The sequence below is a fragment of the Procambarus clarkii genome, chromosome 14, assembly GCF_040958095.1.
Source record: "Procambarus clarkii isolate CNS0578487 chromosome 14, FALCON_Pclarkii_2.0, whole genome shotgun sequence".
NCBI classification, from domain to species: Eukaryota; Metazoa; Arthropoda; class Malacostraca; order Decapoda; family Cambaridae; genus Procambarus; species Procambarus clarkii.
Genome location: NC_091163.1, coordinates 7,429,873 through 7,456,660, shown reverse-complemented (window position 1 = coordinate 7,456,660; position 26,788 = coordinate 7,429,873). Strand labels below are relative to the sequence as shown.

Here is a 26,788-nt window from a genome sequence, read left to right as displayed (position 1 = left end):
AACCAACAGAGTAAATCTTTCACAAAATAAAGGGGAGAGGGAGACCGTTTTTTGGGGTGGACGGTAGAGCGGCGGTCTCGCTTCATGCAGGTAGGTGTTCAATCCCCCGTCGTCCACAAGTGGTTAGGCACCATTCCTTCCCCCCGTCCCATCCCAAATCCTTATCCTGACCCCTTCCATGTGCTATATTGTCGTAATGGCTTGGCGCTTTCCCCCTGATAGTTCCCTTCCCTTACGAACGTGTACACCTTTCCTCAATCTTTGACGGCTCTGGTGACATTTATTAAACAGTTTACAAGCATGAAAACTTGCCAATCACCTGTTGTTATTGTTATAAACAGCCTCCTGGTGCTTTCGGAGCTCATTAACTGTTTAATAATTGTAAACAAAGCCGCCAAAGATTGAGAAAAGATGGACAGGTTCGTAAGTGCTTGCGTAACTGCTTCGTGAATCTGGCCACAGGTTCGTAAGTGCTTGCGTAACCGCTTCGTGAATCTGACCTCAGGTTCATAAGTACTTGCGTAACTGCTTCGTGAATCTGGCCCCAGGTTTATAAGTGCTTGCGTAACTGCTTCGTGAATCTGACCCCAGGTTTACACACGACTAATAACATTTAAACATTTGTGGAACAAGAGCTTCACTGAAGACTTTTGTTCAAAGCCCAAAGATGCCCAAGTCGGACTAGCACAGCGGCACGTCCCAAAGGTCTGCCAATCCCGACGCTTCTCCAGATGTGTTTACATCTGCTGAGCCGCCATAATTGTACACACTAACCACCCACCTGGCCAGCGGTCTCTCTCCCAGTCGAGGACCAGCATCAGGAGAACAGTTGGAGGCTCCTCCTGCAGCGTCGCCGGCAGCGTCGTCCCTCCTCCAGCTGCTGGACGCCTCTGGTCGCGCCTCCGCTCCGTCCCACACCTGGGACCAGATTCACGAAGCAGTTACGCAAGCACTCACGAACCTGTACATCTTTTCTCAATCTTTGGCGGCTTTGTTTACAATTATTAAACAGTTAATGAGCTCCGAATCACCAGGAGGCTGTTTATAACAATAACAACAGTTGATTGGCAAGTTTTCATACTTGTAAACTGTTTAGTAAATGTAACCAAAGCCGTCAAAGATTGAGGAAAGATGTAAGGCTACGACTTCGTCTCAAATGACTTACTATTACTAATGTAATAGCTAGATAATAATAATAATAATATGATAATAATTTATTTAGGAAAAGTACATACATAGTTGCAGAGTTACAGTACAAACATTCTGTTTGATTTAAAGATAGAGGTAGTATATACAATACCTAAAGCCACTAGTACGCATAGCGTACTATTGGCTATAGACTATATATACTGTTAATTGTTGATCAACAGTATATTGTTGAAATTTGATTGTTACTGTGTTTTGGTGCCCATCGCTCTAGTTAGACTAATGTTGATAGATTACCTATAATCTTACTTTTGGCGCCTTATTTTGATAATTACTTACTATAATCTTACTTTCGGCGCCTTATTTTGATAATTACTTACTATAATCTTACTTTTGTTTCCAGAACTACATGGTTATGCAAAACTCAATTTACTTTACACCCCTTCATCATGCCAAACATAAACATATACAAATGTCTAATCTTTATTTATTTCTATATTTACCAGAAAAGACAATTGGTTGTGAAAGTCCCCATGTTGGCGATTAAAAAGTGACATTCTTGCACAACTAATATGCATAGTTATCAAAGAAAGACATGAAGGATCGGCAGTTTATATAACTGGGAACAAGTAGTCGTGTTTGCTATAGATGGCAAAATACTATAAGCAAGAGAACCTGTCAATTCCATGGGAAAAGCGAGCAATGCACAAGATGAGCAATTTCGTCACAAGTCGTACTGCTTATGCAGAATCCATATATCATGGGTTATCATATACTTTCAATCACAGTTGTGGGGAAGGGGTGCTAAGGCTCCATGAACAGTGTACGAGCCAACACACACCTTTTTTTATTTTTTAATGGGGAGGACTTTCTTGAGGCCCCAAGGCCTGGCCACCCAGTGTAACCATCTGCTAATTGGATATTATGATCTATACCGTGTCACAAGTCGTATTTTTTCTTTTTCTAGACAGCTTGTACCTCACTTCTCCCCCATGCATCAGAACTATTGTGGGTACACACACACAAACATGCACGTGTTAGTCTTGTCCATCTGGAGGCAACATGAGGGATGCCACAGATTAATGGTACCATCTTGTAGGCAACATGTGAACTCGAATGTTGGTGTAACTTATGCTGTCTAGTAATGACTGCTGCTACCATGAACCTTTTTGATTCACACCATATAACTCAACATTTAACCGTTAAAACGCTGGGGGAAAATAAAAAAGGCATTTTTGTTTTTTTTAATACATTTACTTGCATTCCATACAAAATATTGTAATTTACCTTGCATCCATCCATCAATACAAATTACCTTTTAGTCAAGTGAGAAAAGTCAATAGTTTTAAAGTCAATCTCCAGTACAGCATTACACATAAGCTGAATTTAGTTCGTGAATATTATAATCCATTTTGGGGAGAAGCGATACACCTAATGCCATGGACTCTGTGGCAAAATATTTATTATTAACCTTCACATATATTTAAAACAATAAGCTAATACAGCAAAAACTTGGTTTACTCTTCTAATCATAAGCTATCTCATTGCTCTCATATTCTTATATTGGACCACGACAGCTCATCTTCGTTTGTACATTTTATGAGGAAGCCTTAGTTGAACATCAGTATGTCTGACAAGGTTTAAGGTGAAGCCGCTCACTAAAGTTTTCAAACTAACCATATCCTGGGATTAACTGACAGCAATAAACTAAAAGCAATATACAGTACTTCGAAACAATCCAAGTCTGTGTGCGCGTTCCAAACATTCTTATACCACCACAAAAATTCATAAAAGATCTAAGGATCTGCATTAACCAATAAGCTGCTAATGCTGAGTTTTTGCTACTGTTAGTGTTATTGAATTGTAAATTTCTTTACAGGATGTAACTATTTCACATAAGTGGTTCAGGGTATATGCATGCTTAAGTTCTAAGATTGCAGCTGACTAAATTTAGCAAACATATATTATAGTTTAGTCCTAAACACTCTAAATGGCTGGAAGTTCAGAAAATAATTGTACAGAAAGTACCTGGTTGTTAAAATCTGGCATTAGCCACCTGAGTCACCAAGAGTATTCACCATATGTAAGATGCAGTCAACACAACTGAAGGGAAAACGGTAACAAAAATTTGATTACAATTAAAGAAAAGCATTTAAATTGTATTTTCATAATATTTACCAATACATAATTGTTTTGATTTTAAGCGCGTGTAATGAAAATACTACATGTACACATGCAGTACTGTATATTATCTAGCAAAGTGTATTATAGTTACATTGTCAAAAAAGTATTTCACATTCTTTCTACCCTAAAATAAAACTTGAAAAAAAAGTGTAAACCTTGTACAGTATAAATAATGCTGGGGATGTATTCTGAAGGATAAAAATTAAACTGAAAAAGCTTTGCAAACCCACTATAACACAAATGTTTAATCTATGCAAAAATAACATCTATAAAAACACAGAAAACAATTGAAACATTACATGAACACCATTTGAAACGCTTTAATCTGCAATAAATTTTCAAGGTACAAAAAATATCTAAAATTAGCTTTAAGGCCTCAATAATATACAGAGGATAGCAAAATAATTTACTAAAAGCTTATAAGACCTCCCACATTCACAAATATCCTAGAGAAATCTATAATCCATAACCTCATTACAAAAACCTATGTTTTGAATCTAAGAAATGTGTAAGTGATCTTTACACACAAAATACCACCACCATCAGATCAAATGTGACAACATTTAACATATCAACACAATCTAACCAATGCAATGCACATCATTCTGACCTTACTCTTTGTATTATTAAATAACTGTCTTAACTTTGTTACAAGACACTCAGTTACTATGCCTTATAGTCTGTTACATTATACAAACACACTTTGCTTGAACTATATTTTTCTGCACATAAGTGAATTTTCCATTCCTGTTACCACTATGCTTTAAGCTCAATTTCAGCTCTCTTCAGTAAATGGGTACTGACTGGGTAACAATTCAGTGGATAAACAACCATATTAGTTTATCTTGACTAAATGTATACCCCTAGATGTACACTCCAAAATGTGTATATATGATCAAGAATGTGTGCACATGCACTCGCATAATGGGCAGTTTAAGGTCTCATGAGAATTTCTAAAAATTATTATAATTAATAATAATTTAGAACAAGCTGATAACCATATACAATACTGTACTTGACAACCATCTTATGAAGGAACGCTGATGCACATACTGGAATATTGCAAATGAGAGTGGTTGTAACAGAATCAGATGGGGAAAGCCTTAATGATGAGGAACATCTGCTATGCAATGAAAAAAAAAAAAAAAAATGGGAAAGGGGGGGGAAAAGGGGGGGGGGGGGGCGGTACACCAACTACCAAGACTGTCATTCAGACATGTCAGGCAGAGGAAGTGTGTCATTAGTGAAGCAGACAATGAACCCCTGACTTAAGACTACTCAGTGAGGGAGGGCACAAGCAGTCACAGATTACGAGAAACATATGCAATCCAAGTTTTAAGTCCAAAACACCCACGAGAGCAGTGTCAGCACGGTTGAAAACTTATTTAACAGGTAAAGTACACAGTCCAAAAATAGCCTCTCCCCATCAAAGGCCTTGTAAGGAAGAATAAGTCTCATGCCCTGCCAAGAAATGAGGTGATTCTAGAAGTGTTACTTCATAGTGGAGGAAACCTGCAACCCCTTCAGAGTATCTCTAGTGGGGCATAGGGAAATGCAAGCCATTCCCAGGAAAAGCAACTCTGACCATGGTTGCACTGAAATGGAGTGTCATGGCACATAATGAAAATTGCATTAGCACAATCAAAGCATAAAGGAAAACAGTTAAAGCAACGACCGAAATGTGTTCCAGGAAAAATCAACATCACCTAGCTGAAAATGAGCGCTGGGAAAAAGGTTAAGGCAAAAATCATGTTTTCTGTAGTTGAGTCAGCAGAGACTACAGGTGCTGAACCCAGGTAGAGTAGTGAGTAGCAGGCTGGCTGAAACCTTAGGTGACCTAGGTTGCTATCTGGTGGTTGTCATACATATCACACTTTTGGCATTTACCGTGTAGAAATAAAAATTTGCCTTTTCACCAAGGAGTGCCAAATTTCCTCCAATCATTTGCTCATTTTGTTGTGTCTATGCTTTGTGGTGGGTTTTCCCTAGTACCAATGATTACTAATCTGCTCTCCTCAAAGTGTGAGCCCAATTCTGATCCTGACTCGCGGTTGATAACGGATGGGTCTTGAGAAGCTCGGGAGCCACCGAGGTTCCTCCTAGAAGTCACAATTTATGTACTGTATATTATTACTGAGGAAGGACAGAAGGATACCCAGGTGAGCCGGTCGGACAGCACGCTGGACTTGTGATCCTGTGTTCCTGGGTTCGATCCCAGGCACCGGCGAGAAACATTGGGCAGTTTCTTTCACCCTATGCCCGTTACCTAGCAGTAAAATAGGTACCTGGGTGTTAGTCAGCTGTCACGAGCTGCTTCCTGAGGGTGGAGGCCTGGTCGAGGACTGGGCCGCGGAGACACTAAAAAGCCCCGAAATCATCTCAAGATAACCTCAAGATAAGGTGCACTGGTGTCTTTTTCCCCTCTCCTGCCAATATTTCCCCTCATACTGCTTCTACCTTCTCCTTCCCTGTCTCAGAAAATGTAATATTGTATTGAATTCATCTTCTAAAGTTTTTTGAAGCTGAGAGTTCTTTTGAGTGAAGAACTCGTGTCTCAGCCAGCCACCTTTCACCGATTACATATGGGGAGGGTTACTACTGGACCCAACCCAGTCTTTAATAAGATCGACCACGACCAGCCTATGACTGTCCAGTACCCCAGACTATCTATTAAATATATTCTACACTATATCATCATGGTAGTAACAGTAGTGCTAAAATTAAATAATATATTTCAACACCTAAGCACTATTGAAGAAGAAAAACTATACTTGGCATCCAACCACATGAATATGTAAGTTTTCAAATAATTTGGGATGCATTCTAGCACTGTGAAAAGTTAGTTTGTCCAGCATATGTATATAATCCAACCATCCACCCAAATTATATAAAAGAATAAATTTCTAATCAAAATCAAACGTGAAGCCACGTGCTTGTGGATAAGGCTTGCTGCCCATACACACAGGTGGAAATTCATACAATCAAGACCCATCATCTCAAAACATTTGCTCTGTATTATGAAAATTATGATTTATTAATTAAGAAGCACAAATTTTGGTGCCTGGAGTGCACTTCAGCCTCAAAAGTACATGAATAAAATCTATACATTTTACTCTTCACAAGAGAGAAATCTTTGTGAACATGATCTGGCAGTAAAATTATATTTTCTAGCAAGAATATTGTGTATTTAATGAAATGGAAGAATATCCACATTAATCAACTGCACACAAATCAATAGTGTATTTACACTGTACACCAATGGTAAGTCTCAACATGCTACCAGTTTCCATTACAATTTGTACATATTTATGCAAAAATATATCATGCAATTTTATATACAATGTTGCAATTCATAATTACATAAAATACAAAGCTCAGCTAAGATTTTAACTAAGTACCAAGTCAAACAGTGCAATATGTTACTACCTCTCAACCACACACAGCCATGGCTGACATTCATAGAAATATAAAGTGTTTAGTTCTTTCTTAGTACTAATATTACCCCCTGGTAGGTGAAGAAGTTTGATTATTGTTATACCACGATAAGGATCCCAGACGAGCCAAAACAGTCACTTTCATTTCTTTCCGCCTGTATAGCTTGGGTTACTTACACCACATATAAAAGGCTTTAGTTACTCTACTGCCATATATAAAATCTACAGCACAATCTGATTAATTCAACCAACTTGTTAGGAAATCTGTTCACAGCAATTAAAAATTTGTAACGAAGGTTATTTTATTTAAAAGGACTTGGACAAGAGATCAAGCACTGGTCTAAATGTTATTACAATAACCGGAACTAACTAAATGGAACACACCTTGGGCCAAATTTAGAAAATGGCAATGAAACTACGAATTGTTAAAAACTCTGAAGTAACATTAAGAAGTTGATTAAGCGTTACTTTTAGCAGTTTGCCTACTGGGAAGCTTGCCCCCATTTCAATTTAAGTGGTGAAACAAAATGCGGTGAAGTAGTTTGGGATTTATCAAAAAAATTTGCTATCAGAGCCAAAAATGGCAATATTTATTATCAAAGAATGTCCATGTAAACAGTTTAATAGGATTTATACCAGAGGAAAAATTGCTGGTCATATGACAATTATTTTTGTTCAGTATTAAATTTAAAAAAATAATTATACATAATATTCATGGATACCCAGTACATGTAAATACTAGTCATGGTTCCAAAAACCGATTATATGTACGGCAGTATTAATTTTTTTCCATTAAGGGCATTATAAATCGGTGGGACAAGAAAAATTATGAAAAAATGCTGAGCACAGATGACAATAAACAATAGAGGCAGAAGACAAATGCTGTACTGTACTATGCATTAACAATAAAATTCCAGAGCATTTATTTGAATGTACTTTCTTCTAGCTGTGCTTTGAGGATTGAGATTTAGCTCTTGGATCTAATCTCCCTTAATCTTTAACGAATTGGTTAACTATTTCTCAAATATTTAGGAGTTCTGTCATGCTCATTTTAGAATCTAAATATAGTCTGCCTCCACCACATAACTTTTACAGGAGGGGTAGAAATAGCACAAGTTACTCGAATCCTTTGGGATGTATTTTATCTCGATAAACTTACTCTAACTTCCATTAATTCATTACTAATGCCAATGAACTTTTATATTATTGTGGTTAATTTGAGTACATCACTAGTGTTACGAATTGGCTGTGCAATTCTGTATAATGTGGAGCACGACTGGCATGAGGTGGTCTCCATTTCTAGGCTGACACCCACTTGACATTTTCCACTCGACAGGTCGATACATGTGAGATCATGTGAACTGGTCACAAGAAGGCTCTGGCACAAATTTGGCTACTAGCTCATCCTGGTCCTTGTATGACTTACTTAGATTTAAATAAAAATCATTCATAAAAAAATATATAGGGGGCAGGCTTCAAATGAGCTGAGGTAGGATAACAGCTCTTGCTTGCAGTTTCACTAGGTATAGTACTTCAATTAACAGCCCTAATGAACCCTAGTCAAAGAAAAAAAACAAAAACAGAGGGAGGGAGAGGTAGGTAGGTAATTATCAGTAGGTAATTATCATGGCACTAAGCCATGATGACTATACAGCACTTGAAAGGGATACGAGCTCAAGGCTCTGGGATAAGACGGAGAGACGGAATGGTGCTCAACCACCACTTGGATGGTAAGGGATTGAACACAGACCTGCAAGGGAGGGAGGGAGACCATCGTTCTATCGTTAAGTTCAAGTGGTTGGTGGGGAGATAGCAGAAGATAAAAATGACACACACACACACACACACAGTGCATGTGTGTAGGGGGAGGGAAGTGGTGTGCGCACGCGCACATACTTGGCAAGATGTGAAGTTGAACTTCAGCTTTGGGGGCCTACCTCTTGACATTGTTTATTGTGTGGTGGACATGCAAAATGGGTGGTTCGTATGCAATTAGATACACAAGAGATTACACAAGAACAAACAAATTTACGAAAGAATTAAAATACACAATCTGTCACTCATTCATGATTTCATGAAGTTAAAATATGAGCCATGAAGGCCTCGCCGATTCATGTAAAGGAAGATTACAATCATGCTGTACCTGAACCCTAAACATACATTGAAATCTAGGATATATAAGAGATTCACACCGAGTATCTCTAGACCCAAGCTCTAATCTTTCAAGCACTTAAGGTTCTAGTCCTTTTGACTATTATATTCCACTATGTGCACATGCACACAAAGTCTATGGTGGAGGCAAACTCCATTCACAGACTCAAATGTATATTTGATAGAGCCCAATAGGCTCCAGAATCTGTACACCATTTGATTGACAGTTGAGAGGCGGGACCAAAGAGCCAAGGCTCAACCCCCAAAAGCACAACTAGGCGAGTACAAACACACTTACACATTAAGAGAATGAGCATCAGAGCTGGGCATTTCTTTCAGTTCTCTCTCTCCTCCTCTTAAGTATAATGACAGATTTTATATATAAATTTCAAACATATACCATATCTGTCTTAGTCTACAATAAGCTAAGAGGCTGTGAGCATCATTTACCTTCATTTTACCATTTAAATTATCAGGTTGCAACGGGTTGAATAACAACCCGTTGCAATTACAAGGATATTGTGTGGCCACTTCCTGATAAGAGCTTCCAGGAAGTTGAAAGTCATTGGGGTTCTAAATAGGACTTTCCTATAAAGCTGCATGCTTAGACCTAAACATTTTAGGCATAACTGAAAAACCCCATCACCCACCTGATGGCAAAACTAGTGTGGAAATAGACCCCATGAACTGTTTGTAGTATTGTACCAAAACCTGGAAATGTGTCATAAAGGCGACTTTACACGGTGATTCGAACTTTTTGTGGTCGGTGAGGTGCAACTGGCCATTTTATTACACACAGTCAGTATTCCTTGCACTGTTACACTTCACTTCAAGTACAAACTAACACAGATAGTTTTGCACAAACATCCATGTTTTAGAGAACTAGCTTCTGCTCAAATCTGACTCAAGAGAATTGATTCAGTAACTGACAGGTACATTGTATGCAATTAAGAGATTAATAAAGGCACTGCTTACAACATGAAAACTTTTAAATGACACTTAAGTTGCACTTTTACATGCCACTAAACTTTGGTAGAAATTGCTTTGCCACAATTACCTTTATGATGTAGAGAAAATTTGCAATTACACAATTATGTCATTTGCTAAAGCAAATACTGGATAAGAATGATCTATGACTGGAGACTTAAACAGGTTTTTATTTGTTTTCTCAGTCATAAAATATAATTAATGTATTAAAAGTCAACACATACATGAAGCCAAAATATATCTTGCCGTTATCAGTAAACTACCACGTTTATTGTACAGTTGAGAAGCAAAATTTGGAAATGGGTTCAAGTAAATTTTAGCCAAACTTCAACCAACTTCCCAATCAAATTAAGGCGTTTGCCATCAATTACCAAGACTTAAAAATATACTTTAGTTATGCTGTTAAATGGAGTACATTAAAATAAACCATGAAGGTTCTTTATTTCTGAAGCACATTAACTACACAAACGTAAAATGCTTCCTCAGACTAATATCGCAATCACTATTCAAATTGTTGACGAATCCAAGGTCTTGTGAAAGAATGTCTGCAGCCCATCCACACACAATCCTACAAACATTGCCAACAAAAGGATGATGATACACCTCATGGAAATGATGGAACCCCTTGGGACTAAATCATAACTCTTTGAATAGCTGCATTTTGAATGCGTTGCATCAATGATTAAAACCAGTGCACATTACATACTGGCGACACATTTGTAAAATCACAATAACATTCATTACAAGGGCCGAGTTTGATTAAAAAAATTTATAAAAAGGTACTATTGCACTCTAATCAATGAATTTAAAAAAAAGTGTTATATTGTGTTTCTTGTAAAGACTAATATGAGCTCTTAGTATATTAAAAAGAATTTCTTGTCAAAGGATGTATTGAATTTATTTTAACTTTTTTTGCGTGCCTCTTACACTGCCAATTCCAATTACACTATGCCAATCTTTCCCATTTGATAACTATTTTTAGTCAGGAGCCCCTCAATGTAGTACTTTTAAAATAGCTGTAAAGTTCAACGGTTAATAAGTATTTATGAGCAATTTCATCGACTTAGCCACAATTATCACACCAAAAACAAGGAGACATCTCAAAAATGTATTTATCAAAAAAGATCGTCGGTAGTGTTATATAGCACTGACTTATGGAACATTCAAGAGTTCCTAGATATCATTCATGAAACCAATAAGAGTAAAAAATAAGCACTGCAATTTGATCAGTCTAATTAGTCAGATAAGAAAAAAAAAATTTATACTGGACTTTATTATCAATAAAACCAATGCAGTCTTCATAAAGGCAAAAGGCTTAAAGTTTCCACAGGTCTACATCGGTTCTTTCCATTTCGATAATTTACAGGGACACCATAGAAAACTACCAACATGGGAAGAGACTATATGGTGATCTTACATAGTCCCATCCCATTTTCCATGTGATGGCAATCTCATCAATGTTCATGTGAATCATGGCATTTAAACAGGGACACCATTATGTATATTACATCTGCCAGACTCGACTCAATTACTGTAATTTAGATTTAAAGATGCAATAAACATATACCACAGAATCATCAAATAAAAACTTAAACTTTTAAAACTTGTTATACATATTTATTTGTATAAAACATTTGAACCCTAGTCCAAGTTAAGAAAAAGTATTCTAACATTTGACAATTTTAAAATATTTTAAAAATGTCAAAATACTGAAGGTAACTTCAAAGAATTGGTATCAGTAATATAATCTTAAAAGAGGGCAAAGTGAACTAAAACTTCTTAGTATGATCCGGGGGACACAAAACGAAGGGAGTGCATTGTGCACTTCTTGAGAAATCCTATCCTGAGTACAATGTGAAGAGGGCGTATCACTGCCACAATGGTGAGCCAAGACTAGCAACAGCTTCTCATGACAAAGCTACAGCTTTTGCTAGAATATAAAGCCAAAATTCTCATCCCCAGCAAATGTGCTTCACGGTACATCTAAATTTTCAGTAAAGAATTACAAACTGCACCATCAGCAATAATATACCACTTCTAATGGGACTATTAATATTCCTGGTAATGAAAGGTTTACTGGAGTCTATACCACAGTCTTCTAATAATTTTGACAAGTTATTGTTATTGCATTACAGTAATATTATACCCAAAAATTTCAAAATTCTGGACACACTTATCAAGTCAATAATTCCACTCTACGACATTTAAAGCCTGACTGCCATGAAGTAATTATGTTACTAACATACAAATAATATTGCTTTACAGCAATATCATGCAATATACATTTAATTCTCCACTTTCTACTTTTGTAATAAATATCTTGGGATGCAAATATGCAATGTGAATTAATCAAAGCATACCTCTTGAATACCGATTCCATTTATCACTTCCATTAAAATGTTTTTCCGTCTTTAAAAACAAGAAATAAAATCTTTTACACTTGCCATTCAGAACACTAATCCAAGTACAGTAGTTTATTCATCATTCATACCAAACTTCGTGCCTGCGTATAGGCAATAAATCACGAAAACATTCACACGACTCACCAAGGCCTGTAGGCAAATGAAACATCACAGCCGGGTTTTCTATAGCACTGAAAGACCTATTTTTCCTCCGGTCTTAACTGAAGTACAGTTGCCTTCATTTTAGTTGCCACCTTTACGTACCTGTGAACACCGACGACATACTTGTGGCCAACAAATATTAACCTACTTTATGAGATCATATGTTGAACCCAAAACACATCTGCTCACTTCTTTTTCTTAATCTCATTCCCATTCTCAGTAAGGCATTCAATAAGAGTGACAACTTCTACAACTGTCACACTAAGAAAGCAATCTCAAAAGTAAACTGAGAAAATTATTAGGAAACTCACATGTCATTCAAGATCACCAATAAAGACTACTTGTTCCATATGTATGTATATTATGCAAGTTTATTATTATTATTTTATTATATATATATATATATATTATATATATATATATATATATTATATATATATATATATATATATATATATATATATATATATATAATATATTATATATATATATATATATTTATTTATTTATTTATTTGATATAAATGGGTTGATGGAACTGGTGCAGACAACTCGGTAATCCAATGGACTGGTAGCCGATGAAAGCCGATGCAGTATATACTGTACTTGGATAGCAGATCAACCTAAAGGCTGTCGAGGCGCCCCCCGTGCATGCCCCAACTGAACGAGCCTCTCATTCAGCTGCACAAACTGAAAAGTAAAGCGTCTATTAAAATTCCATATTTAAGCATTTTAACTCAATAGGTTATTTACAGCTAGACTACAATCCTCTTCATTTCTCTCTCTCTCTCTCTCTCTCTCTTTTCCAATTTATATTTCTCATAACCATTTTCTTTAATTTTATTTCTAAACTATTTAAATTGAATGCAAGCTGCCGAGAAAAATATTCCCAGACTAGCGTATCTAGTATGAACAAAACCATATAATGGTGTTCCTGTTATAGTGGTGGTGGGTATTGCGGTAATGCTGGTGGTAGAAATGCCGAGGGTAATTTAGGTGCTTGCTTAACAGTGCTTACCTAACAGTAATTACAAGGAAATGAGGTTTAGCTCTAAGCCCAACCTACTAGCCTTGTACTTGTTGCGTTATAATTTAACTTGGAGACAGACATTCAAATATGTTATTAAAATCTGGCCTTAAAGTTGTTGATGGTGATGGCTTTCACAACGTCATTCAGGGGATTCGACTCGATGACCACCTGTAAGGGGTAGGAATATTCCCTTTTCTTTTTTGGACTCTTGCATTTCCAGCTTCCACCTGTACCATCCTACTTTTCTAAATTTAAGAGGCTGTCCTTGTCCACCACTACCCTCGGTAACTTACACGGTAATCACATCTATTCTGCTGCTTCTCTCCTTTAGTGTTGCGAGATATAGTTCCCATAATCTATCCTCATAATGGCGTTAGTGGTGGTATGGGTGGTGGAATGGGAGAGAGGGAGGGGTAGATCAACTTAAGAGGTATTAATGGTGCTATGGGATGCAAGACTTCCCTATTCTTTACCTAGACCTAATACATCATAATAGTCTGGGCAAAAATTAAACTTAATATGGTTAACTATACAACACTAAGAAAAAAACTGAAATTGTTCAAGTCATTCTGAAATTTAGATTTGTATCGGAGAATAACATTTGTATTCGCTGTAATTTAAGAACAAGGAAATCTTTAAAATTATTAGTATTATATGGATAATGAAAAAATTTCAATGTTTAAATATTGTTGAATATGAAAATAAAATCTTGTAACCATTTTTTGACACGTCAGTTCACCCAGGTGATTTCCGGCACAATCTTTGAGTTTGATGAAATTTGGTACATGTATAGATCTCGCCAAGAGAAATTGAATGACTTCTCACATCTGTAGCTAAAACGGGTATCGAGATACGCTACCTTGAATTTTGGCAAACAGGTATATTTTCTTAGATCATGCCTTATTTCAAGAGGACATATATCAGCGCCCATGAGACACTGAACTACAGGCCAGTGTCCCTGCCATGCAAGGTTATGGAAAAGATTGTGCAAAAACAACTAGTAGAACATCTGGAGTGAAAGAACTTCGTAACATCAGCAGCATGGATTCAGGGAGGGCAAAACTTGCCTCATAGGATTAATTGAATTCTATGACCAGATGACAAAAATTGAGTAAAAAAGAGAGAAGGGTGGGGTAGACTGCATATTTTTGGATTGACAAAGCCTTTGACACAGTACCCCCCCATAGGAGACTAGTGAGTGAGATGCAGCTGGAGCTGCAGGAAGGCGTAAAAAGGAAGGTACACCATTAGATAAGGGAGTACCTAAGCAACTGAAGACAGTCACTGAGGGGGTGAGGTTTCAGACTGGTGAGGCATAACCAATGGAGTCCCACAGGATTCAGTCCATGAACCTTTCCTGTTTCTGATATATGTAAAAGATCTCCCAGAGGGAATAGACTCGTTCCTCTCAATGTTTGTTGATGATGCAAAAATTACAAGCAAGATTAAGACTGAGGAAGATGGCAAGAGGCTACATGATGACCTAGATGAACTGAAGGAATGGTCCAAAAAATGGCAACTAAAATTCAATCCAAGTAAGTGCAAGATAATGAAATTAGGTGGAGGGAACAGTAGGTCAAACACAGGATACCAAATGGGAGATGAAGTCCTCTGCAAAAACAAAGATCTGTCCATTTCATGCTGCTGAAACTGACAAAAGTTGATATCACGTCGAACCTGTCTCCTGAAGTACATGTCAAGAGAATATCATCAGCAGCGTATGCATGGCTAGCTACCATCAGAACTGCCTTTAAAAACTTGTGTACCACATATGTAAGACCAACCCTGGAGTATGGCAGCCCTGACATGTCAAGTTGTGTTTTGCAAACAAAAAAAAAAGTCCAATAGAGGCCAAAATTAAGAATGTTCAAATTCTGGAATATTTTAATGACCTGAACATAAATAAAGATCAAATACATTGGAATACACTTCATGCTGTAAACATTGTTACAGCACAGTCAAACATAGAAAAGTTGGAGCCACACCCAATACCTTTAAAATGGTATTTGAATGAACTCTGTATGTGCCTTAGGAGCCGAGATATGTCCTCTTGAAATTCGGCACGACCTCTTTTGCAAAACGCAAGGTCGTGTATCTCCAGAACTATTTCAGCTACAGATGCGAGATAAATTTCATTCAATTTCTCTCACCGAGATATATAAATGTACCACACTGGATCAAAATTTAAATGGTTGCCAGAAAATTAACCCAAAATTTAGGCGAATTGACATTAAATGATTCGTATACAAAATCATGTAGGGATCTATTTCATCTATTGCACAACTTCTAAGAATATACAAATTTCATTTTCAACCAAGACTACTGGGAGTATTCCCTGGCATCCTAGCATGTGTGTTGATATTCTGGTGTAGCTAGGTTTGCAGGCGATGAGTCACAATAACGTGGCTGAAGTATGTTGACCAGACCACACACTAGAAGTTGAAGGGACGACGACGTTTCGGTCCGTCCTGGCCCATTCTCAAGTCGATTGACAATCGACTTGAGAATGGTCCAGGACGGACCGAAACGTCGTCGTCCCTTCAACTTCTAGTGTGTGGTCTGGTCAACATAAATCAACTTAGCTAGGTTTGTTTGTTTTCAAGACATTGTTCAAGGTTATCTTCCCATGAATATAAATACTGTACAGTAGCTCCAAAATGTGTCACCAGAGACTTCGGTGCCTAATAAAAGGCACCTTCCTTGCACCATAACATATAATCTTTAAAGTTTCAAGCAAACACATGAAAGCATTCCACAGATATTGCACGTATTGTTCACCACAAACTTTGGAAAAAAAGTTGATTATTTTGACAAAATCAAGAGGTACCCCTACAGGGAACAGGCTACGTAAGCCAACAAGCTTGTTGAACAAACCTGATTTCGCTCTCGCCGATTAAGATTGACTAGAGGAACATCCTCTGCAGTCCAAGCAACCACTTCCGCAGAGAGATAGTCATTACTCACAAGTTCCTTCATCGCTGTCGTCGCGGTATCATCCCAAACATCACCTGTAGATCACACAATCAATTAATTTGCATCGACTTGCACCCAAGTCCCAAGATTACTTTTATTTATGAGTAACGCTACATTTTGACCACAGCCAATCAAAGGAGGTATACCTTGGCTATTATATCTAAAGACATGATAAAAAGTGCTGTAATGAGCATGGGATATTGCAAGGGAATGAAATGGGTGGTGGTGATGTTTAGTGGCACTGATACAGTGTTTCCTTTTCGAGATGTTTAGTCATCTCGGAATATAAATATTTTTTTTAAATGACTAAACTTTTCTAAACATTTTATAATTGTTATAAAATCTGGGATCTTCGTTGCACCACCATGCATAAGTACAAACACTACATTCTGACCACAGCCAATTAGTCTTCACAAGTACAAAGTTTCAAAACATTCTAAGACATTCTTTCCAGATATGGCAAGGAAAAATAAAATGATAACTATTAGAGTAATAGCATTAAGTTGAATTTCTAATTTTAACAAAATTTAAATCTTTGAGATGAATTTTCCTCCATTCTCAGAAGAGAGATTCCTTGAAGTTACCCTGAAGTGTTTTCGGGGCCTAGCGTATCCCGCAGCCCGGTCGTCGACCAGGCCTCCTCGTTGCTGGACTGGTCAACCAAGCTGTTTGACATGGCTGCTTGCAGCCTGATGTATGAATTATAGCCTGGTTGATCAGGTAATATATTCAGAAATTCCCCAAACAGTTGCAAATACAAACCTCTTACTGGCTGTACCCCAGACAGGAAGCACTGAGTTGCCTGGAAGGGAAGCATCAGGTAGTCGAGGCGGATCTGTCTCAGCAATGACGTCTCCACGAATGTTGTGTCTCCTATATCAAGCAGCAAAATTTGAGACACATTCTCCGCTGTACTCAACACTTGGCATCTCATCCACTGTCCCGTAATTTGTACCACACACACAGTGCCATCTGCCAATACAAAATTCCCTTGTTTACTACAGTACTATGAATTTATAAATACAATAAAAAATGCATTTTTTGTTATATAAATTTTATATAACTATATTTATACCACAAATATATTTATACTGATTTATTCAGTGTCAGTGATTTGTTTTTAAGCTTTTTTTAGTTATACAATACAATAGTGTTTAATTTGAGAAATTTCTATAATAAAATGTGCAGAACATCAATGCTCACAATTATATTTGTGTCAATAATATGTGCACAATATGTAACTATCTACATGCTTATGCAGCAGTAGTGGGTGCGATAATCTGGTAATGAGTGATCCAAGCTCAGCCTAGCCCCACACACACTTGTCAGGTGTAGACATCACATGATGAAGTGCCACCTAATATACTATGAACACTGTAAAACAGCCAAAATACTTAAACTTAAATTATTGCAGTTATTTATTTCATCATCACAAGTGATGTGGGCACGAGCTGCTGTGAGCCGCTGTTGGATACACTATTGAACTAAAACAACAACTTTGAGTACTTTGCCTCTCACACCCAAGAAGAGTGCCCACATCTTTTTCTCCCAAGATGGTGTCTATTTACTGGAGGCCCGAGGAAGCAGATATGAACTATGTACCTACTGGTTTTGTACAGGGAGTTTTAAACCTTATCCTACACCTAAAAATGACCCATGTTGATATGCACACCAATAAAATGACCTTGGGTGACAGGTGCAGTTGATGGGTTTGAAGAAAAAAATCCATCCTGGCTCCAAACATGTTTCAGTATGTTGCATCAAGGACCAGAGTCGTAGGAATAAATAATGTTTGATGTATCTTCACGTCAAAAAGTTTTCTACAATCATTAACCGATTTCCAACTTTCATGAGGTAGGCAAGAGCTAGGTCTTTAGTGGCAAGACGATGGGTTCCTGGCAAAGTCCCCTGCCCCTTCATCATACAAAATATGGACCTGTTTGCACATCAAGTGAACACCTTGCAGAACATTCCGAAATTACATAAGGTGTCACAAGACTACAGCTGTAAACAAACAAATCACAATGATGTATCAACGAGAAAATCAGTAGGATCCTTGAGGAGGATACGAACCTATGCACTGGGTACTCCCGAGCGCACACACCGTACTCTGGTACGGCAAAAATGAGGATCTGAAACATAATACAGGGTACAAAACACAATCAAATCTTCCCATAGTAGATAAACAGCATGTCAAGGATTTGGGAATGATGATGTCCGACGATCTAACATTTAGGGAGCATAACCAAGCAAATACTGCATCAGCCAGAAAAATGATCGGATGGATTACGAGAACTTTCAAATCCAGGGATCCCACAACAATGGTTGTACTCTTCAAGTCACTCGTGTTGTCCCGTCTCGAGTACTGCTCAGTACTCACTTCCCCTTTCAGAGCAGGAGAGATTGCTGAAATAGAAGGAATACAGAGAACATATACGGCACGCATAGACGAGATAAAACACCTAAATTATTGGGATCGTCTCAAAGCTCTCCAAATGTACTCTAGAAAGGAGACGAGAGAGATACCAAATAATATACACATGGAAAATACTGGAGGGCCAGGTCCCAAATCTACACAGTAAAATAACAACATACTGGAGTGAACGATATGGAAGAAAATGCAAGATTGAACCAGTGAAGAGCAGAGGTGCCATAGGCACAATCAGAGAACACTGTATAAACATCAGAGGTCCGCGGTTGTTCAATGTCCTCCCAGCGACTATAAGAAATATTGCCGGAACAACCGTGGACGTCTTCAAGAGAAAACTGGACTGTTTTCCCAAGAGAAGTTCCGGATCAGCTGGGCTGTGGTGGGTATGTGGGCCTGCGGGCCGCTCCAAGCAACAGCCTGGTGGACCAAACTCTCACAAGTCGAGCCTGGCCTCAGGCCGGGCTTGGGGAGTAGAAGAACTCCCAGAACCCCATCAAGCAGGTATCTTAGACCACTACACCATGACATGGTCATATGAAGAGAAGCATTGGAGATGAACATCCAGAGTATAGGGTCAAATCCTCCTCATGGCTCCTGATTTTCTCACAACCAGCTGTCTTTTCCCCGATTTACAAACTTCTCCCACTTATACAATACTGGTAATGTTAAGTAAACTCTCATTGAATCAAAAATATATACTTTTCAATTACATATTCTCATATAATATTTATTTATTTAGTGTTGAAGAAAGGTGGGCTTAAAATGGATTTATGCTTGCTAACATAAATGTGCTTCAGGGAAATTATAAAGATACTTCCCTACACTACTCTCATAGCAGGAAGGGGGTCCATTCCCGAGACTCCATTGTATTACATTATACTTGTTTGCTACGTAAAGAAGACAAGAATCTGATACTTAAGAGACTTCATCACCACTAACCGGCGAGAGGACTGGGAAGAGGTGGAGTATTCGATCCATCGCCATAGTTGTTGTTCATGCACACCTGAAGGCGCTCCATATGTGCGAAGGAGGGATGCAGCGGTTGCTGTACCCACAGCTCGCCGGCACTCACTACTGTAGCCACACGAATGTCTACCCAAACACCAGCAGGCAGATCCAACTATTGCACAAAAAGTATAATTTCATTACAACTGATAACTGTATACATATGAAGAAAGCATATTTATATGTCATTATATACAGGGTCATTTTAATACTAACTATTTTCCTTGAGACAATGATTCAATTAAGATGCAATCACATACACGATCTAATTACTTAGATGTCATACCAATCTTCAGTAGGAAAATTAGGAGAATTGCATAAAATTTAAATAATTTAAATCCCTAACATTTACAAGCACTTCAACAATTTCCAAATTTTTAAGTCATTTAACTAAGTACATATTCATCAAAGCAGCATAGCACAGCTTTAGTGAAAAGAAATCACATACTAACACTTTAATGTTCTGATGCATTTCAGTGTGTAATTTACCAGAATGTTTCAATATTGCTAAAATTCATCAGATCTCAGAATTTAAAAATCCCTTCCTTAACTGTTCTACTTGTACATTTATGATGAATTTCTTTCAGTGAGGACAAAGCTTATCGGGGGACCAAAGTATCAAGTATTTACCTATCAATAAGTAACCAACTAAATATCACCTTGGCTAACCACCTTGTTATGTCTGGGTATGGCAGAAAACTCATGTCTCAGAAGCATGGTGCTTATTTACAAACAGACAATAACATCACCGGTATAGGTGCCATGTATATAAATAACCCTTACATTCCTTACAGACAAATGAGCATCGGCTCTTAATATTATGAACCTAACCTAGGTGGTACTTAATCCTGCAAAATACCTTCAATACTAACATTCTTCCCTTTTTAAATAAACTTAATCCACCTGCAGGTCAAGTCTATCAGGAAGTCATACGACTTCCTGATTTTCTCAACTGAGCTCCAGACCAGTTACTTCTGGGGAACCTTCTTCTGAATTTCTGACTACTGAGGCCATAGATTTAAGTCTTATCCACATTCCCCTCTTGACCCTTGCTCTGCCTCCCTGCCACCTGCAGGTGTTACCCCTTTATTATTAGGTTGGGTATTCCTAGTTGCCACATTCATGCCCGATGGGACTTCAAAATTTTCAGTCAACCTTCTTATCTTGAGATGATTTCGGGGCTTTTTAGTGTCCCCGCGGCCTGGTCCTCGACCAGGCCTCCACCCCCCAGGAAGCAGCCCGTGACAGCTGACTAACACCCAGGTACCTATTTTACTGCTAGGTAACAGGGGCATAGGGTGAAAAACTCTGCCCATTGTTTCTCGCCTGCACCTGGGATTGAACCCAGGATCACAAGTCCAGCGTGCTGTCCGCTCGGCCGACCAGCTCCCTTTGCAAGGGTTGATCTGCAAGTCTTTTCCAATTAACACTTTCGTTGCCCTGGCAGGCAACCTGCTGTGCACCTCAGGGTAGCAAAATTTGGTATCAAATTGTTTGCAATAGAATGCTGTAAAGTTGATTGACAGTTGAGAGGCAGGTTGACAGCAGAGCTCAACCCCTGCAACAACTAGTGAATACAACTAGGTGAATACATAATGTTTGGCCTTGTGACTGCCCAGGAAGTCCACAACCACTGCAACAGTGCTGTTCCAAGGTGCTCTCTCTTTCCTAGTGAGCTTCTTGGGGAATTCCTTGCACTTGAACCACCAGTGGCTCCCACTTTATGCTGTTCTTCCCCACAGAGAGCTCGAGTCCACTGTCGCCAGTCCCTCTGTGGTAGTGCACCTTGAGCACCTGCTGCCCCAGAGGCCAAGTCAGCAGGATATTTGGTAAAAACTGCCTTGGAGATCCATCAGGAATGTCACCATTTTGAGGTTTCTGATGACCAAGCAGAAATCATTAAACGTCAAGACATCCAGCAGTCTCAAAAGAAAAGTTTGTGGAGAATAAGTCATTTTCTATAGTGTACTTCGGAAAACTGCTTATTTCCTAGTAAGCAATTAGGAATTAGCACTTCTACCCCTCAAAAAAATAAATTGGTTATACTATGCATTATCAATAAAAAATTATTTATATGCCAACATTCACTTGCTAATATTTTGACAACTTATTGTTATAACCCCCCAATTTTTTTTTACAAAACGTTAAAAAACGGGAGAATGCCAATAAACATTTTAAGTGCTGCCGAGCAAGACCTCAAGAGTATGAGCACATTTACACTCAGGAATACGAGGTATGCCTAAGTAATACAAATTGTCTTTAAACTAGCTAACAAAATAAATAGCAGACAGTGGATAGTTTTAATATTCTGTCTGTGATAAATATTTCCTGCTGCAATAAAGAGCCTCTATAAACACCACAAATTAAAATGCGGAGAAATCTTACATGCAATCTTACGTGCAAATCCTTGAGAACGAGATCTTCTTGGAGTCTTGATAAAGTTGGTCGTAGTTGGTGCACCTCTTCCAGTGTAACCTCAGAGTATCGCTCTAGGGGAAAGTATTCGCGAATCATATCTTTTGCCCTCATCACTGAATACTTTGTACCTAAAAATCAAAACCATTTGCAAATGAATTTTCTAAAAATAACAAATACTGTACAGTGTTATACATTGCCTAATCTATCACATCAGGTGGCATTTGAGCTATCTACGAATTGTGGATTATTAAATGCATTAAAAATTACATTAGAATGCAATAGAAGGCCTCTTTCTAGGTTCCCCTCAGTATCTCCTTTTTATGCACTGACCAAGAGAGGTTAGTTATGCTAGGAAGCCATGACAGAGTACAAACCAGAAATTAGTACCCATGCGAGTTCCCAAGGGGCAGGGAGTAACTGACATCATTATCCAGACGATAATGGGAGATCATCCCATTACTGAAGCAATTTGCAAATAAAAGCAATGAAAGATAATCACAAAACACTCCTCCCTCGGAAGCATCAAAACAAATTTGAAAACGTTTTATCAAGCACATGAGAATGTATGAAGTAAGGGAAATGAAGGGCAACTGCCTCGCACGAGGCAGCAGTTATTTATATCCACTTAAACTCATTTATGCACACTGGATGTCTAACCTACACTTGAAACAATCAAGTAATCTCGTGTCCATGTTGCCCCGTAAACTGGTCCACAAACCTACAACCCCATTTCCAAACCAGTATTTACCTAGATCTTTTGTAAATCTAAACTTATCCAAATTATATCCACTGTTTTGCGAGCCACTTTGTGTTGATATATTTAATACCTTATTAATATATCCCTTACACAGAAATCACATTAACGTGATGTATCAAGGAGAAAATCCGTAGGAGCCATGAAGATGATTTGAATCAATGCTCTGGGTACTACCAAGCACATGCCTTAGAGAACCCCAGGCACCCCAGAGAATAGATGCATTGTTACCAGCATGTTAAGAATGTTCCCAGAAGGGAAACGTGGAACAAATGAGGCTGGAGTATAATGATACCTCCAGAGAAAATGAGCAGAATTTGACATTAAACCATTTCATCCTGATCTCGATAGAAACAACTACAAATTCTACCCAGATGAAGCCAAAAACCTGCAATAGCAGGATAAGAAGGCAAAAGAAGATAAAGAAGACTGAAAAGTAGAACCAACAAAGTAGAATGATGACACTATAAAAGAAGACAAAAGACACTACAAGAGTGAAGACTGAACCCTACACTATTGTGAGCCCCTACAGGACCACACCATCTCATCCAGCCTCTTGGTTGATGTTCAAACCTCATTACAAAAACATTGCCGCTGGGTCAAGCCCTGGCACTATCTACAAACTGTAGAATGCTTCCTCTCCAAGACTATTCTTCAGCTGTACCCACTTCCTGCTCACACCATGGGTATCTGGTCTTGTACATCATCATCATCTTCATATGGAAGGCTTTGAATTCCTGAGACTAACTTTGTCATCCTTTGCTGAATATGTTCAAGTGAATGCATGTCCTTTCCATAGTATGGCGACTCAAAATTTAACAGCATAAGCTAAATGGGGCACGAGAATAGCAAGTTACAGTATAGCTGAAGAGCAACATTGTGGTTTATTGCTAATCCTTCAAAAACAAATTTCACAATATACTGTTTGCCTTATTCCAAACAGTTATGCATTTATTTTATTGGCTTCAAATTGCTAATAATCATAACCCTTAGATCTTTTACACAATTTCAATACTGTTTACCTGATGTGTACTATCACCATTACCTAGCCTCAGAATCTTAGCTTTGTCAGCATTAAATTGCATCTGCCAATCTTTCAATCATTTCAAAAGCCTATTTAGACCGTCTTGAAGTGTTTTAGTCTCTTTCTGAATTTATCTCCTGCCCAATTTTCATATAGTCAGCAAATTTGCAAATACTGTTGCTCAGTCCCGATTCTAAATCATTAATATTTATACAGTATATGTAAACAACAGATCCCAAGAGCCCTTGGACACACAACTTACAACACCTTTCCACTCAGAATCAACTCCATTTACACTGTTTCCTTTGATATAACCATGCCCCCATAAAAACATATTTCCCCTCCACCACAGGTCTGAGTGAGGAGCCCAGCTCACTTTTGTACCTGGGCAAGTTGTGTACTGGTGAAGAACACATTGCTGTATTACCAACATAAGTGTTCCTTTCCTTTGAACAGCTCTGTCCATCATTGGGGCCTATATTCATATGGCTTCATGATGGCATTTACAGTGCTGTTCACGGTGTGTGGGTCTCGCTTTAGTTCAGGGTGCACCTCCCTGGTGCTATCACCAAAGACCCATCAATGTTATGTTCTCTGTGGGCTTCCTTTCCTTCTTTAAGCAGACACCTTTTGAGTCATCCTGGGAAGTGCTTTGGAACACATTATATTATTATAATTATTAATTGTCTGCTCACTTGGAAAGCAGATCTTCCAAATCATCCTACTTTTTCTTTTTTAACATTTACTAATTTTTTTTTACATCATTTTTGTAGTCCTCAAGTAGACTAACACAATGCCCTGTGTTTTTGCTTCTGCCTTGGCCCCCCTCAAATGTTTTAGATAAAATTAAAAACCTCTGATATAATAATTAACAAAGAAATGTACTTACCTTCTATAGAACATATTTTAAGCCCTTTATTTTTGTGCGGATACACAATGACGTTGCAATTCGTAATGGCTTTGATTCTATTTACGAAGGCACCTTTCCGGCCAATCAAACGTCCCACCAATGCCTGGAAGCAACATATGAACAAAAGTTTATGATTTGCATTTAAGTGCTAAGAAATATTATGACTTCCATCCTACAGTGCAAGAAGAGTAATGATGACTGTTCAAATCCAAATCTATTCTAGTTAATCTTCCAATGCAAATACAGAAAAAGATACAGATCCTCCATGAGCTATTCATTCAGCAAGTTTCAGCTTTATGGTGAAATATGATCAAATCTCATACTTGACAAGTGAAGCCAATTAGCCTTGCCACAAACTACATTAGATTTTCTCTCTTATACACAGTTTTAGCAGCTACTCTATTAAGGTCAAATGAGAGATCTATAAGTAAACGGCCTCAAATATTATGGATAAATTTGCTAAAAGAGAAAAATAACAGTATTAATATTAGTGATAAAAACTTAGCTGAATAGTTTGTGGTTCCCATTTGTAAGTGACTGAAAACAAAAAGAATAAATAGCTAAAAAACTAGATACTAGCTAATCACACAGTAATTTAATGATATATTCTCATCCCCTGTTTGTCTAAAGACGCACTTCATATGGACTACAGAGGCCAATCAAATAACAGATTCATCCCAAAAATTCTGTTTTAATGCAAAACTATAATGTCTGCTGTTAGTCACTACCTCTCACTCTCAAAACTTACCTGCAATTAAGAATTTCCACTTTGCAACTAGTCTCGTCTCTAATAAATTTATATTTTAGGCCTAATTACCACACCCAAATTTCAACAAATTTTATTTAGATAAGCATAAAATTAGGTATCTATAAAACTAGACCAAATATACATTTAAGTTTTATATGGGGTTAAATATTTCTAACAGTATGCCGCTAATCAATTTTAAGAAAAGTGACTCTAGAGCTAAGCTAGACGACTTGGACAAGCTGTAGATGTGAATTGGAAATGAGAAGGAAAATTCCTGCAATAACCAAAATTACCTTCAGCAAAATTCTGTCTTGCTTCCAGCAGTCCTAGTCTGTCCAACTTGTCCATCCCCCCCCCCCCACACACACACCTATACATCATACAAGAGCCACAAATGTGTATTTTTGAAAACTACACATACACTAATTTCTGTCGATACCAAGTACAGTACTCGTATCTGAAATTTGTAAATTATAATACTGGGTACTGGTACCAGGACCAGGTAATGAATGAATTTACCTTACAAAGCTCTGCTTTATGGTAACAAAGATACAAGGCAAACCTGGATCCACCTGCATCTTTTAAGATCCTCAAGAAAGTGAACCAAGAATCAAATACAGTACGGTATTGCCCGTTACCGAGGCCACGTATAATTTGTCTTACATGGCCTATGTACTACTTACTATGCTAGTATCATACAAAATATTTTACAAACTTGTGGTTCATGTCTGAGATCTTCTAACAAGCATGAATAAATTCTGTGATCAAATTATATTCCAAAATTGGCTTCAAATTTGTAAAACAAGATGCAGACAACTTACCTGAGGAATCTCAAACTCATAAAACTTGTATGAAGCTTCAGGATTATTGAATGGATATGCCGGATGGTTAAAAAATATGTGTTGCTCGAGCTCGATATGGTTACGAGGCTCCTGCAATTGGATAAAAAGAAAAAGCAATATTAATACATTTTACAAAAGTACTGTACATTTTTTCTATTATATTTTTTTTATATTTTTCATATTTGATA

The 26,788-nt window shown here is 37.8% G+C and overlaps 2 protein-coding genes across 6 annotated transcripts in view; both read right to left on the bottom strand.

The window, feature by feature from the left end:
• Positions 1-916, bottom strand: part of LOC123771953 (BMP-binding endothelial regulator protein) — a 197,411-nt gene extending 196,495 nt beyond the window's left edge. Inside the window, exon 1 of the mRNA XM_069324323.1 lies at positions 782-916. The gene's annotated coding sequence lies outside the window, so the exon portion shown is untranslated. The remainder of the gene's footprint in view (positions 1-781) is intronic.
• Positions 917-2,378: 1,462 nt separating this feature from the next.
• The window catches only part of LOC123771963 (platelet binding protein GspB), a 36,073-nt gene continuing 11,663 nt past the window's right edge, over positions 2,379-26,788 (bottom strand). For 4 of the 5 annotated variants that reach the window (XM_045764841.2, XM_045764849.2, XM_045764834.2 and 1 more), the window contains 7 exons: positions 26,580-26,690; positions 24,990-25,113; positions 22,290-22,450; positions 19,839-20,019; positions 17,231-17,440; positions 16,370-16,503; positions 2,379-13,155 (listed from right to left, as the gene is read on the bottom strand). In XM_045764841.2, the coding sequence (XP_045620797.2) occupies positions 13,084-13,155; positions 16,370-16,503; positions 17,231-17,440; positions 19,839-20,019; positions 22,290-22,450; positions 24,990-25,113; positions 26,580-26,690 (993 nt within the window). In that variant the 3' untranslated portion in view covers positions 2,379-13,083. The remainder of the gene's footprint in view (positions 13,156-16,369; positions 16,504-17,230; positions 17,441-19,838; positions 20,020-22,289; positions 22,451-24,989; positions 25,114-26,579; positions 26,691-26,788) is intronic. The other variant, XM_045764826.2, reaches the window with a different exon arrangement.